General features: G+C 38.4%; 1 protein-coding gene across 19 annotated transcripts in view; it reads right to left on the bottom strand.

The window, feature by feature from the left end:
- Positions 1-12,833, bottom strand: part of USP34 (ubiquitin specific peptidase 34) — a 144,388-nt gene that overhangs the window by 88,853 nt on the left and 42,702 nt on the right. For all 19 annotated transcript variants that reach the window (XR_013956568.1, XR_013956569.1, XR_013956570.1 and 16 more), the window contains 4 exons: positions 12,625-12,817; positions 9,421-9,482; positions 1,826-1,907; positions 1,643-1,735 (listed from right to left, as the gene is read on the bottom strand). Coding sequence is in view for 15 of the 19 variants with exons in the window: in XM_080615155.1 (XP_080471281.1) it covers positions 1,643-1,735; positions 1,826-1,907; positions 9,421-9,482; positions 12,625-12,817 (430 nt within the window). In the remaining 4 variants the exon portion in view is untranslated. The remainder of the gene's footprint in view (positions 1-1,642; positions 1,736-1,825; positions 1,908-9,420; positions 9,483-12,624; positions 12,818-12,833) is intronic.

Raw genomic sequence — 12,833 nt, 5'->3', positions numbered from 1 at the left:
TTCATAGTCATTCAAAGGGTTTCATGATGTTTGTAAGGATGCTGATATTCAAAACCTAAATAACAGTTACAAGGATCTTCTAGAAAAAACACTTTTAATGTTGGTTACCACAAATTCACCTCAAAAGGGTTTTTTTTTCATTATTTATTTTATTTTGCCTTCCTAGCATATAAAATATGTGTCAGCAGTTAATGGGGTACAGGTTGCCTTTCACAGGATTCAAACTGGATTGCAATGACGTGGATTCTATACAAGGATCCATCTAAACATCTTGAGATGCCTGCTTCAACTCAGAGAAGATAAATTTTTGCCCAGAAGTTAGTTTAAACAGTGGAAAATACATTTTTTAAAGGTCTTCTATTCTTTTAGTCTAAAGCTGTTGGCATTTTAAACAACATTGGAGGGTTAAACCTTTTAGAGGAAGTGATTAGGACACACTTCATTCTGATATCAAATATATATATTGAATATAACAGTATTGTTATATTCAATAATATGTAACAGTATGTCAAAATGAACTTGTGAACTGTAAAAGAATTAGCTCATTTGGGTAATTATATTCAGTTGTTAAAATAGGGTGAAAGAAAAAATCCAGATGTCTAATACTAGCGTGAGTTACTGTAAGTGTGAAAACATTAAGGAAGGTAAAATACTGCTTTAAAAATGTAAGTGTAATAAATAATTATTAATTACTTTGATAAAGAGAATTGTTGGAGCCTTTTAAGGGGGAATGCTGCTACAGTGAGCAGCTGCATGTTATAATGACAATGGAATACAGAGGGTTCAGCATGTGTGTACAGCAGTATTTGACTGAGACAAATCACAGAGAAATACTGAACACATCAAAAATCCCCTTCAAATGCTAACCTGTATAAAAGTGCTCTCTCTGTACCTGTTCAAAAGATCAATTTTATTCCTCTGACCTTCATCTTGAGTGTATTTTTCAGAAAAACTGACACTGAAACCTTGAGGGATTTTTTCTGGGATTTGCTTGTTTGTTGAGTGGCTTTTTTCAATAATAAAAGCAGAATGAAACCACAGAATAACAGTTTCCACAACAGGAAATCAAAATGTCTCCTGCCTTCAAAGCCCCTAAATGAAACATTTCACAACCTAAAATAAAAAGCATATCCATCCCTGAGAAGTAGCAAACAAATACATCTTTCTGAAGGAAAAAAGAGTTTCCAGGTTTACCAAGCTAAAAATAAAACCTCAGTACCTTCTCTACACTTTAACACCAGCACTGTAGCACAGCTGTAAGCTTCACTGCCACAACTGTCACCTGATTGTACCCACCAGGAGTATCAGAAATGGCAGCTACAATACATAGGAGCAAGGCGATTTAGCACAACAGTAAAAACATTACATCTACCCTACAATCTTTATTCCCATTCTTAGTGGAAATACTATGTCCTTGCTACACGAGTGCCTTTTTTTCTCTTGTATGAAAGTAGCCTAGGTCGATCTTTGCATCTGATAAAAACCCAGTAACTGTGGCACTTACCTAACTTACAATTTTGGTCAGCAAAACACTCAGACAAGAAGAAAGAAACTCGACTTTAAAAATCTAAACCAAAACCAACTTGACATTTTCCATTGGGATTTTTTATCACTCCTGCAATCATGAGAGTTTTATAGCTACCTGTGCCGCAGCCCAAATACAGTCTATATGTTGAGTACTAAGTCTCCCTTCTGCTGCAAGAAAATTCAGGATCACTTGGCACTGTTTGATGATCTGCAAAGTGAGAACATATTGAGGAAAAGTTTACTAGAACAATTAGTTACTCCTCCACATTTATACTAAAAATAGTAATTTTACACAAACCTCAATGTGTAAATTTGGTCCAAAAATGTGCTCAACTACATTGTTGCTGATAAGCCAGTCTGCAAGCTCTTTTGCAATTGACCTAGAGTGGAAAAAGAGTAGGAACATGTGAAATTATCTGCCTACAATATACACACTGTGCTCTGCCCCAGCACAGCATGTCTTTTAAATTCATACCTGTAATTGTAGTAAGCATATGAAAACTTGGTTGAATACAAACCATAGTCAGTGGTCATTCATTCAGGTAAGAAGAAAATGATTCCTCTATTTTTTAATTTAGCTGGAAGACTAATGCCAAATACCAACATTTCCCACTCACCCCTCTGGATCATTAGCAAACGTGTAACCAACAACTCTACCCATTAATAGAGTTCAACAGACCACTTTCAAAGTCTTCACAGATTTTGATAAACACTGCTGTTTAACCCAAGTTTATCATGGAATTCCAGACTATTGAGTTCACAAATGCAGCTAATGGTGGGAGTGCTGGAAATTGGTTTTTAAAGAAACCCACTGAAATACTTTTAGATTCCCTTGCATAAAGAGCAGTTCATGTAGCTTTAAACCCGTGTTTTACATGGTCATACTTACACACATGTAGCATAAAGATACTTCAAAATTCTCATTTTGTTTCATCCACAAGAGAAGAGGGAACTTCACCCACTGCCAATCCATAAGCAAACATTCCAACAGAACAGGACAAGGAATCCAAATTTTCCAAAACAAAAGCCGAACTCCCAGAAAGGACTGCCCTGTCTGGAAACTAGTGCATAAGCTCCTTTTTATTCCTTCCTTTCAAGCAAAGATTTGTTTATCCAGATTTTGGCACCAGAAGCAATTAGAGGACATCACAGTATTTAAAGCACAGCCTGCAGTTTAAATGGCCCTGGAATAAAAGCGCTCTGTTTCCCAAGGAGGAGAGGATGGGAGGGAGCGGGTGTCTTGGAGGACTACAGGAAGAAGTATTTTTACTGCTGCTATTGGAACTAGATGGTCTTTAAGGTCTCTTCCAACCCAAACCATTCTGTGATTCTGTGTCACATTTACGGTCACTGTTAAAATTCCAGGATTGCCAATCTTGGATCATTTGCAGTAAGAGAACAAGAATTATTAGGTAAAAAGAGATGCCTTTTAGGTTTTCCAAACAGGATTCACTTTCCAGGGGTACCCTGCCAGTTCTTCAGTTGTCTTGAATTGCCTGATCCATATGGATGAACTCAAGGAGCAAAGAACCTCTTACTCAACACCATTCTCGTCATCCTCCAGTCTAATTCCAGGATATCGGGAATCAAATATTCTTATATTGTTCAAAAATGATAATGTCTCCTAATATTTAAGTAATAACTGGCCTGCAAGGTACAACAATTTACCAACAATATCACTTACGGCTTATTAGTAAATTAGTTCTCATACTGTAAAGTCAGTTCCTGAGGGTATCTGCTCACAGAGGGATTACAAAGATAAGCCAGATCTGTTCTATGAAATCCAAGTCACTTCCTTCCTACAGCCTCATTTCAAAACCAAACCAACATCCAACCACCACCGCAACACCCCAAAGGTGTCTACCCCAGATCAAACTCTGGAGCATGGGCATTACAGACTCATTCAGGGCTTCAATTTCTGTCTAACAAAAACTGAAGTAAGGCCTTTTCACATGCAAACTGTGGCTTTGCAGATTTTACAGCTAAAGGAACTTATCACTCCTTTGAATATATGCTACCAGTCTCCTTTAGTAACAAGTATGGCTCTAAAAAATGCTCTTATCCACCTGCCTCCATGCTGTCAAACCCAATGCCCACAGTGGCATTGCCCATGGAGATGGAGCTCAAGAGACCACAGCACTGTTACTGTTCATTTTGTCAGGCAGCTGGTAGACCTGTTATTACAAATTCACCTTAAATCACAGGTGCCCAACTCACACTTCAAAAACTGAATGCAGCCTGTAAAACGAGTTCCTTGAAGTTACAGTCTGTTCAGCTCCCTCTCACGGCTTTACAGTGCTTCTCCTTGCTGTGGGCACAAGAGCTCCTGCTACATGACCAAAATAAAAGCAGAAAGCCTCACAGCTTGCATTTTGCACATGTAGAAGGTAGATGGATCTGGTGACACGAGTGACCATACATACACCCATTAGGTGCAGGAGGCCTGAATGGATGCGCTTCTGGCTATGAAATGTGAAGGAAATCATTGCATATAGTCCTTCATGAGAGGTAAAAAGCCTTAATGCCAGAGTCGTAAGTCAGTGGAGGTCATTTTGTTCCAGAACCATTTAATTCCGTCTTGGATTTCAATTTTTATACCTGTAGCTTTCAGAATGAATCCCAGCTGAACACAGCTAGATTCACTAGGTGATGTTAATATGAAAGGACATGCTCCTCAGTGCGTCTCCTTAAACCAAGTACTTCTGCTAGGAGCACAATGTCCATTAGACATTGTATCCAGAGTCATATGTTGCATTTTAGCTACTCTAAAGGAAAGAACAAAACCTCCCTTAGAGAGTGCGTTCCTTCACAATGTATTGAACCAGTATGGCAGTTCTCTATCTCTAATCTGCAACATTTTTCTTCTGAGAAATAATGGATTATTCTTTTGCAGGACTGCCTTTTTTTAATGGGTGTATTCTCAGCAGTAAAAACCTCTTTATCCTACTGGTGAGCTCAACTGTGATAAAATGACATCTCAGATTTCTGAAGGTAAACATTCATTTGATATGGATTTGTTGAGGATGACCAAAAACAAGAGGGTCCTTGTGGTGAAAGGCAGAATGCTGCCTTTGTGTTTCCCAGAGAGAACTGTTCCTTCCAGAAAGTTCTGCCGAAAGCACACCCATCACTATATATACTGCCTTTCGAAAGGACGACGTTACTATCAGCACCAAGTGTTTTGTTCTCTGATATACTAAGAAATTACGACAGCAGATTGAAGGATTTACCAAAGAAAGCAGATTTCAGTGTAAATGAAGGATGTCTGACTTATTTCCTGAACACTTCCATTTCAGGAAGAAAACAGTGAGAGTGAAAAACATGCATTATGATCAAAGCATAAATACGCTTTTCCCTCTAACATGAATGTAGCTGTAGAAAGAATGGTTTTACAAATTAGGTATCTACGTCATACAGATCTCAGTAATAATAACATTCACCTTGGTAATAACACGTATTAGCTATTTTTCATGGATTTGGTAATTGGGATAGCAAGGGACAAGTCATTTAAAGAATATGATACTCTCTCTAGGTCTGTGCTGTGGGTGAGGGAGCGGGAGAAGAGAATGAAAAAGTAAAAGCAGCATTGGCTCTAAATCCTTCTCACACTGGAAATCTCCACAACATATTGGGCTAGATGATCTCTAGACTTAATTTCTCCTTCCACTTTTAATTTAAGTTCACTGACAGTTCATATCTGTCAAAAATAACCGGCATACTTCCAAGAAATGAAATTCAAGCACTTCTGACATGAGTTTCCCCAGGCACTCCGCGAGCCTGCAGGGAAGACAGTGGCAGTTATGCAGCTGTGATATAACCTGATGTTTGTGAACTGTACTTACAAAAGGCGAGTATCACAGCTTGAATTTTGTTTGTTATTGTAAATAAAACTATCCGGAAGGAAAGTACAGTTTATGCATTCTCCTGGTAGGTCAAAGCATGCTTCTCTATAAGAGGACTGGGTTAAAGTCCTAGAAACACTTAGGCTGTGGTTGCAATACTTGGTAGCCACATGATAACCCAGATTCAGGAACAAATCCCACATCAAAATAAGCCTCCCCAAAGAAAACCTTATTTATCCAACCAGCCAATTCCCAATACAATTCACCACGCAGCTACAAAGCTGGATGAACTACAACAGCCAGTCAGTAACGTCACTGAAAAATATCATGTAAAACCTCAACAGGAAAGATGTAGCAATAGAACGAGCAGCTTGCAAGGGATGAAGACAAAATCACTGAAATAGCATCTACAACACAACAACAGATGTAGAATACTGATCTCAACTATTTAGGCTCAGAAATACGAAGAGAATAAAGCAGACACCCTCCAAACATACATTCAAGCACACGTTTTTGTGAGCATCCATTTTCTTATGTGATCCTTTGCAGGCTCCGAAACCACCATTCTGACATCATCCCGAGTATTTATTAAACCACTGTGTATGCCACTAGAAAGGTTTGTGTCATTAGACACAAACATCAGTGAGCTGGGTGAAAAACTTCACTACTATGTTTTCAAAGAAAAGCTGAGAAGATCCCTGGAATGTGGAACAGGAGATGGGAAGAGGTGTTTAAACGATGCTGCCATTAATTCAATTAGTGAGCTTGGACAAAAAATTGAGAAAGCAAGAGTTAGCACGAGCTAAGAGAACAGAAAAAGCAATATAAAACTTGCAGATTAACATCCCAACAAATAAGAGAGGGAAAAGAAAGGAGAAGAAATAGTGCAGACCTTTTCGGTTCACAGGTGGAAGGGATTTTGCACACCTGAAATCACTCTGTAAGGAGATTTTTAAAGGAGGGTAATCGAGCTTTGTAAGTGAGGCAGGAGGTCGTGGCAGCATCAACCTGAAACCTGAAACTCAAGTTCTTGGCTGCCTTCCACTTGAGGAGCAAAACAAATATCTCTTTACACGTGTTATTTCCACCAGCTGGTGGTGTCCTCTTTAAGGAAAAAACAAGTTTTTCCTCTTGTGGTCCAAACAGCATAAAACCATCTTTCCCTCCCTGAAAGACATGATGGGTTTTTCACTAACCAACATCAGCAAACTAGTTTGAGGAACCACTACTCAAAGACTTGAAGACTCTTCAATTCAGTCCTGTTATTTTTAGCTTCAATAGATTTCATACTCTTCAGTACCTCCGACTGCAAAGAATTTGATTCTATCTTAAGAGCCAGGAATAGCTAAATTAAAAGTATCTCTCTGAGGGATATTATGAAGTTGAGTCACCGAGACACTGCACATGTCCTGACAATACACATACTCAGTCACCACACACCCTAGAGAAGACAGTCGAGTAAACTAAAGCTAAAAAGACATACAAATACCTACGGAGAGAAAACAGATTTATCTCCCTTGGCTTTCTTCTGTTTTCAAGTGCAAATGGTGAAATCCAATGACTTCCTAGACAAAAGATGCTTTAGCTTATCTTACCCTGGAAAAATTTGCAACCATACAGATAAAGGAGGGAGCCTACTCCTGCAAAACACTTGCTGCAAAATCCTGATGATTCTCCCAAACAAAACGGAAGAACTAGAACTGATAGCTCTTTCTTAAAAAGAGAAGATACCTCCCGCAAACCCACCTTTATCAAGATACAGAAGGAGAAATCCCAAAGGTTGACAGTTCCAAACGCATCTGGAAAAGTCAAAACACATAATGGGGATGACCAGGCACAGTGCAAAACATCTTCCTTTGATAAATCTGCAGAGGCTACAAAGGTACATAATAAATCTTAGACTTCCTTTCTCCTCTAAGGAAAGAAAATAGGAATGAAAAGCTTCCTTTTTGCTGCTCATTCAATCACTGCCAACTCCGTAAGTGCCTTCTCATCCAAAAATTCCTCATGAACAGAGTCTTTAATGAGAGGGAAGCTTTGTACTGAACAAACTGTAGAAGTGAGATGTTTTCCCCATCCTTCTGCACCAGCCATTCCTCATGACTTGGCTGAAAGAAATCAGTGATTCCAAAGACATCTGAAGGTGAGCAGCAACACTCAATACTGATTTGTACCCAACTTTTCAGGTAGAACACCAGAATGACTGGAATTCACGTTAAAAAAAAGCTACGTACTACAAAAGTGGAAAAGAAGGTCTTCTGTTCATGCTGCATTCCTTTCAAATGACAGCCTGTTTACAGATGCCCTTGCCAAGAAAGTAATAGCCCAAATGAGAATTTGACAATTTCCTTCAGCTTTAAAATAACTGATGTTCCTGCACAGTACATCTGCTCTTCTGCAGGGAAATTTCAGCAGCCTCCTCTTCCCCTTCTTGATAAGTTTCCTTTTTTACATTTGAGATAGAAAACCAAACAGCTTTTTAATCGGTTTAACAGGTGGAATAACTTCTTGTTAATGTTCTTTAATTAGTTACTACTCGTTACAAATTATTTCATTCACAGTATGTTTCAGAAGATGAACTAACCAAGAAACACCTCAGTTTCAGATATTCAACGTGAAGGAAGAAAGAGGAAAAAATGGGTAAAACTGAGGTTTGGCAGTCCCAGTGTAAGAATACACCATAATCTGTTAGTACAACATTGAAAATACCCCAGCCAACAAAAACCACCTCACATATCCAAGGTGTTATACTCCTGTAGAACTTACTTGCACTGCTACAGAACTAGAGGCTTTGGAAAAAACCCAACACCTCTCCTAGGCCACAAAATATATAAGAATATATAATAAATAATAATCTTATGTATATAGTAAAGTAATACATGTTGATTACATTTATTACAGTAATGAAAATATTTTGACATGTATATGAGCTTAATAACATGACGTTCCGGTCTCATCAGATCATAGTAAGACACTTATGGCATAGTTAATAATAACGCTTTACTTTTTTCCTGGCACTACGTATCAAAACTTGCTTTGCAATAAATAGATAGCATGGATTCATGTTCACCTACTGATTTAGCAACAAAGGACAAGACAAAAGTTGTCTTATCGACCTAGTCCCCTACATTTCCCGTCAAGTATTCAAGTTATTTACATGAAATCTACAGGGTTGTGGTCCTGACTGCTGCCAGATTTCAATGAGCAGGTGTTCACATAAAACCAGCTATAATAAAAATACCCAGAGAAAAAAAGCAAGCCAACTGCTGCTGCAACAGACTTCTCATTGACGAGCAAAAGACAGTGGAGTGTGTCTGTAGTGAGACAGATCCGCACATGGATACAGCCCCCAAGATAAACATAAAGAGTATTTCACAAGTAATATCCTAGATTTTACCTACTTTGCCTGTGATTTCCAAAGAACAGTTATTTCAACTACTGAAAGACATGCTTTTGCCTAATTTGTAGGGTTCTAACAGTAAGATCACAGTTACAGTACATTTCCTCACTGGAATACAATCCCACACGTGAATCTTCTCAAAGATTATGGGAGTCCCTTTTAGAACTGTTAAACACACCTGAATTACACAAATAAGGACTTTGAAGAAAACCAATAAATAGCACAGGCTCACAGACTCAGTGGAAAACTAATAACAAGGCTGAGAGCCAGTGTTGGCACGAGTTTTGTTAACTAAGTAACCAAGAAAATAAGAATAGGGCAAAAATACTACTTGGATATGAATTAGCTGGCTCTTATTTATACATCACAATGGAGATAATGGCCTGTTACAAGTACTTATTACTTCAGCATCTGCTTTTCTCTAAAGGTTACCTTGACTTTTATGCTTTATGACAGTACAAAAACCAGAGACATTTAGAAATATTTTCAACATTATCACTTAAAACCATTTATTAAACCTCTGCTTAGAATATTTCTAATAAATGCTTCAGATTATTACCACTCCCCACTGTGTATAATCCACAACAACAATACAGGAGAACTGCAATCATATAGCACACTGAAAGTATTCATAGTAATGTTCCTACTTACGTTTCTGTGTCTGAAACTAATGACTCATTATTACACACATCATTGAAGGTATGAAGTTGGTTCTACAGTTAGAAAAAGGAAGAAGAAAGTTAACATTTTGTCTAGACATCTTGTGAGCTAGCTTTCTTACATTTATAAACAGTATCAGTGACTGTAAACAATTTCTTCCAGTACTTTCAATGCTTTTAAATACGTTGCTTTGACAAAACTTTGAACAGGCATTCCAGTAGCAAGAGGCATCACTTTCCCTTTTTAATTGACCTTTCTTTCATTAAAGCATTTAATGATGTTACAAAACTCTACCCAGTCCAGAAATCAAAGTAAGATGTGAGGCAGTCACTTTGCACCCAGGTTTTCATGAGGAATGAAACACACACTCTGGAAACTGATGTCTTAGGATGAGTCTCCCCATTACAGTAACGTTTACTACAACAGCAAAGATTTCTTTTGTCACATTATCAGTGTGAAAGTCTGCAAAATTGGAGAGTGAACGTTATGGGGTTTTATATGAAATGAAACTTTCAAAGGTATATGGACTGATAAATTCACGATAGCTCAGCAAAACAAAAAAGCCTGCTAAAGGTTTCCATCTCTTTACCACCCTTCTCCTCAGCATCAACTTTCCAGATACAGAGGTGGTTTTGCATCCAGTTCTTTACCTGTACATAACCGGTTTTAATAACATTTAAAACTAAGCAATAAAACTTACTTCTCCTCTGGCTTCCAAATATACTAAAGACAAAGTAAAGTGAATTTTTGAAATTCCAATTCAACTTGTTGCTTATTTTTATCAAAATATTTACTCTTTCCTTTCTTGAAACAAGCCTGGTACCTGCATTCTACAGTCTGGGTGACAGCTAATGTCCTGCAGCCTCTACACAGAGATTTATTCATGTCTGATCTCAACAAATTTCAGGGGAAAAAGTGTTTCTGAAGAAATTAGTGAGAGATGAGAGCCTGGCTATACAATTATTAATAGATAAGTTATTAATAGATACTTTCAAATGAAGCCTATTTAGGAGTGGAAAAACATGTGAACAGAACTTCATGAAGAAATCATTATAAGCAGTTCAAATTGGGTCAAATGAAGAAGTGAGAGTTCACTGGCTTTTCTGAAAACTTGTGCCCCAACCAAGACTGTTTTGAAAGGGATCTAAGAGTGATAGAGTATTGAACTGCACCTATCCTCAATTTTAAATCCACGGGCACACATTGATCCAAATTTCCCCTCTGAAATCCTTATCCAAAGGAATTTTGACAAAAGGTGCTCTTTTTGATACTGGAATTCTGAAACACTTTTCACAGTAATTTCAACTAAAGTTGTAGAATTCTGGCACAACCTCACAAAACAAAAGACATTTGGGACAGTGTTGCACCACATTACTCTCATTCAGCTCCTAACAATTTCCTTCACTTCACGTTTCCTTACCGTGAAATGACAGAGCCAATAAAATACTTTTACAACGTTTTAACATATATGAAACATCAAAGGAGCTAAAGATGCCTGTACTTGATTAATGTAACACAAATGTGTTAGTTACGAAGTCAACAAAGATATGAAGTCTTCAGCAAAGGAAGGTGAGAATTAAAAGGCATCTCCCCAGCTAACCTTGTCTGAAGACTCAGGCATCAAAGGTAATTAAACCTTATACATAGGAAACCAATGCAGGAAGAGAAGGCAGATTTAGATTAGATATAAGGCAGAAGCTCTTCCCTGTGAGGGTGCTGAGGCGCTGGCACAGGGTGCCCAGAGAAGCTGTGGCTGCCCCATCCCTGGCAGTGTTCAAGGCCAGGTTGGACACAGGGGCTTGGAGCAAGCTGCTCTAGCGGAAGGTGTCCCTGCCCGTGGCAGGGGTTGGAACTGGATGAGCTTTAAGGTCGGTCTCTTCCAACCCAAGCCAGCCTGGGATACTATGAAATGTGCACGGTTCAAATTTTGCACTGAATTTGTTCAGGAAACACCCAACAAGGTTGCATTGCCACTAATGTACAGAACCAGATAAAAAGAGGTTGAAAAACTGAAAGAGGAAAGACAGCCACATCAGTTGACTATCCATTTCCACACACTTCAGTTCATCTGTAACCGGAAGGACAGGAAAACAAAGTCCTATTCATGAGGGACTAGGAAAGAAGAGTGTATTTTGGAGCTGAACCATCTCAACAGATGATTGGGAGATGAAATCAAAGTGAAACAAGGTAACAACAAAAATAAAGCTTCAGGCTGAGAAAGTTGGGGCTGTTCAGCCTGGAGAAGAGAAGCTGCGTGGAGACCTCAGAACAGCTTCCAGTATCTGAAGGGGGCCTACAAGGATGCTGGGGAGGGACTATTCATCAGGGACTGTAGTGATAGGACACTAGGGGTGATGGGTTCAAACTGAAACAGGGGAAGTATAAGGAAGAAGTTCTTTACTGTGAAGGTATAAAGTTTTGCTTCTGGTAATACATGTCCTGTTATTAAAATCTCACTTTTACAGTCAGATTTATCAATCATAACAGGCCAAAACACAGAACTACATAAAATAACACAACTTCCCAGTCCTAAATGAACTACATGCCTGAAAAAAACCCTCAAACTGGTGGCTTCTTATTTTCAGACTTTCAGAGGATGCACAACAGGGCTTGACTGGTGGTGCAATGTGGAGAATTTCTGTAGGAAAAGGAGGAGTGGCGTTTTGGTTTTTATCTATTTCTATTCGATGCTATATATATTTACCTCTTCAGTCTTCTGCTAATTAATGCAAAAATGCTCTCTCTGGAGAAACAGACTCTACTAAACAAACAGGAAGAAGAGGTATGTACAATACAAAGAAGCAGCTAATTATAGTAGAGTCAAGACACTGCAAAGGTAAAAATGAAAACAGATTGAAAGCCCGTGTAAACAACAAATATAACGATGTCAAGGGACTTGATTTCAACATAGCTGTCACAAAACATGGTTGTAAGAGGGTTTTTTAGCATGGTAAATTGCTCAGGAAATGTGCAACACTTCCATTCCATATGCTGCAGAACATAACCATCGCTTGGAGTTCTCTCTCAGCGAATCCTATATTCACAACCATGGCTATAATTTCCTGAGACTGCAGATGAAAGAGGATTCTGCATTTTCACACATTATAAGAGCCTCAAAACAAGTCTGTAACTCATAAAACACAAAAAGAAACATTCTTCTCCTAAGTATTATTTAGGTTTTTAAAAAGTTCTTACTGTTATTTGACTCAGCCCAGCCAATCTCATTGTCAGAGTTGGAGACATAAAGTATTTGAACGCAAGATCGAGACTTTCTTTATCAAAACACAAGGCTGTATCCAACGGTTCTTTAACTGTGCTCCACATTAAATCTGCCATGTTCCGGGCTGCACTCTGTCGCAACTCCTGGTCTGACAGTTTACATAAATACCTGGAATAAATTACAA

Source organism: Psittacula echo (genome assembly GCF_963264785.1).
Source record: "Psittacula echo genome assembly, chromosome: 4".
Classification (NCBI taxonomy): domain Eukaryota; kingdom Metazoa; phylum Chordata; class Aves; order Psittaciformes; family Psittacidae; genus Psittacula; species Psittacula echo.
This window is presented reverse-complemented; position numbering and strand designations above follow the sequence as displayed.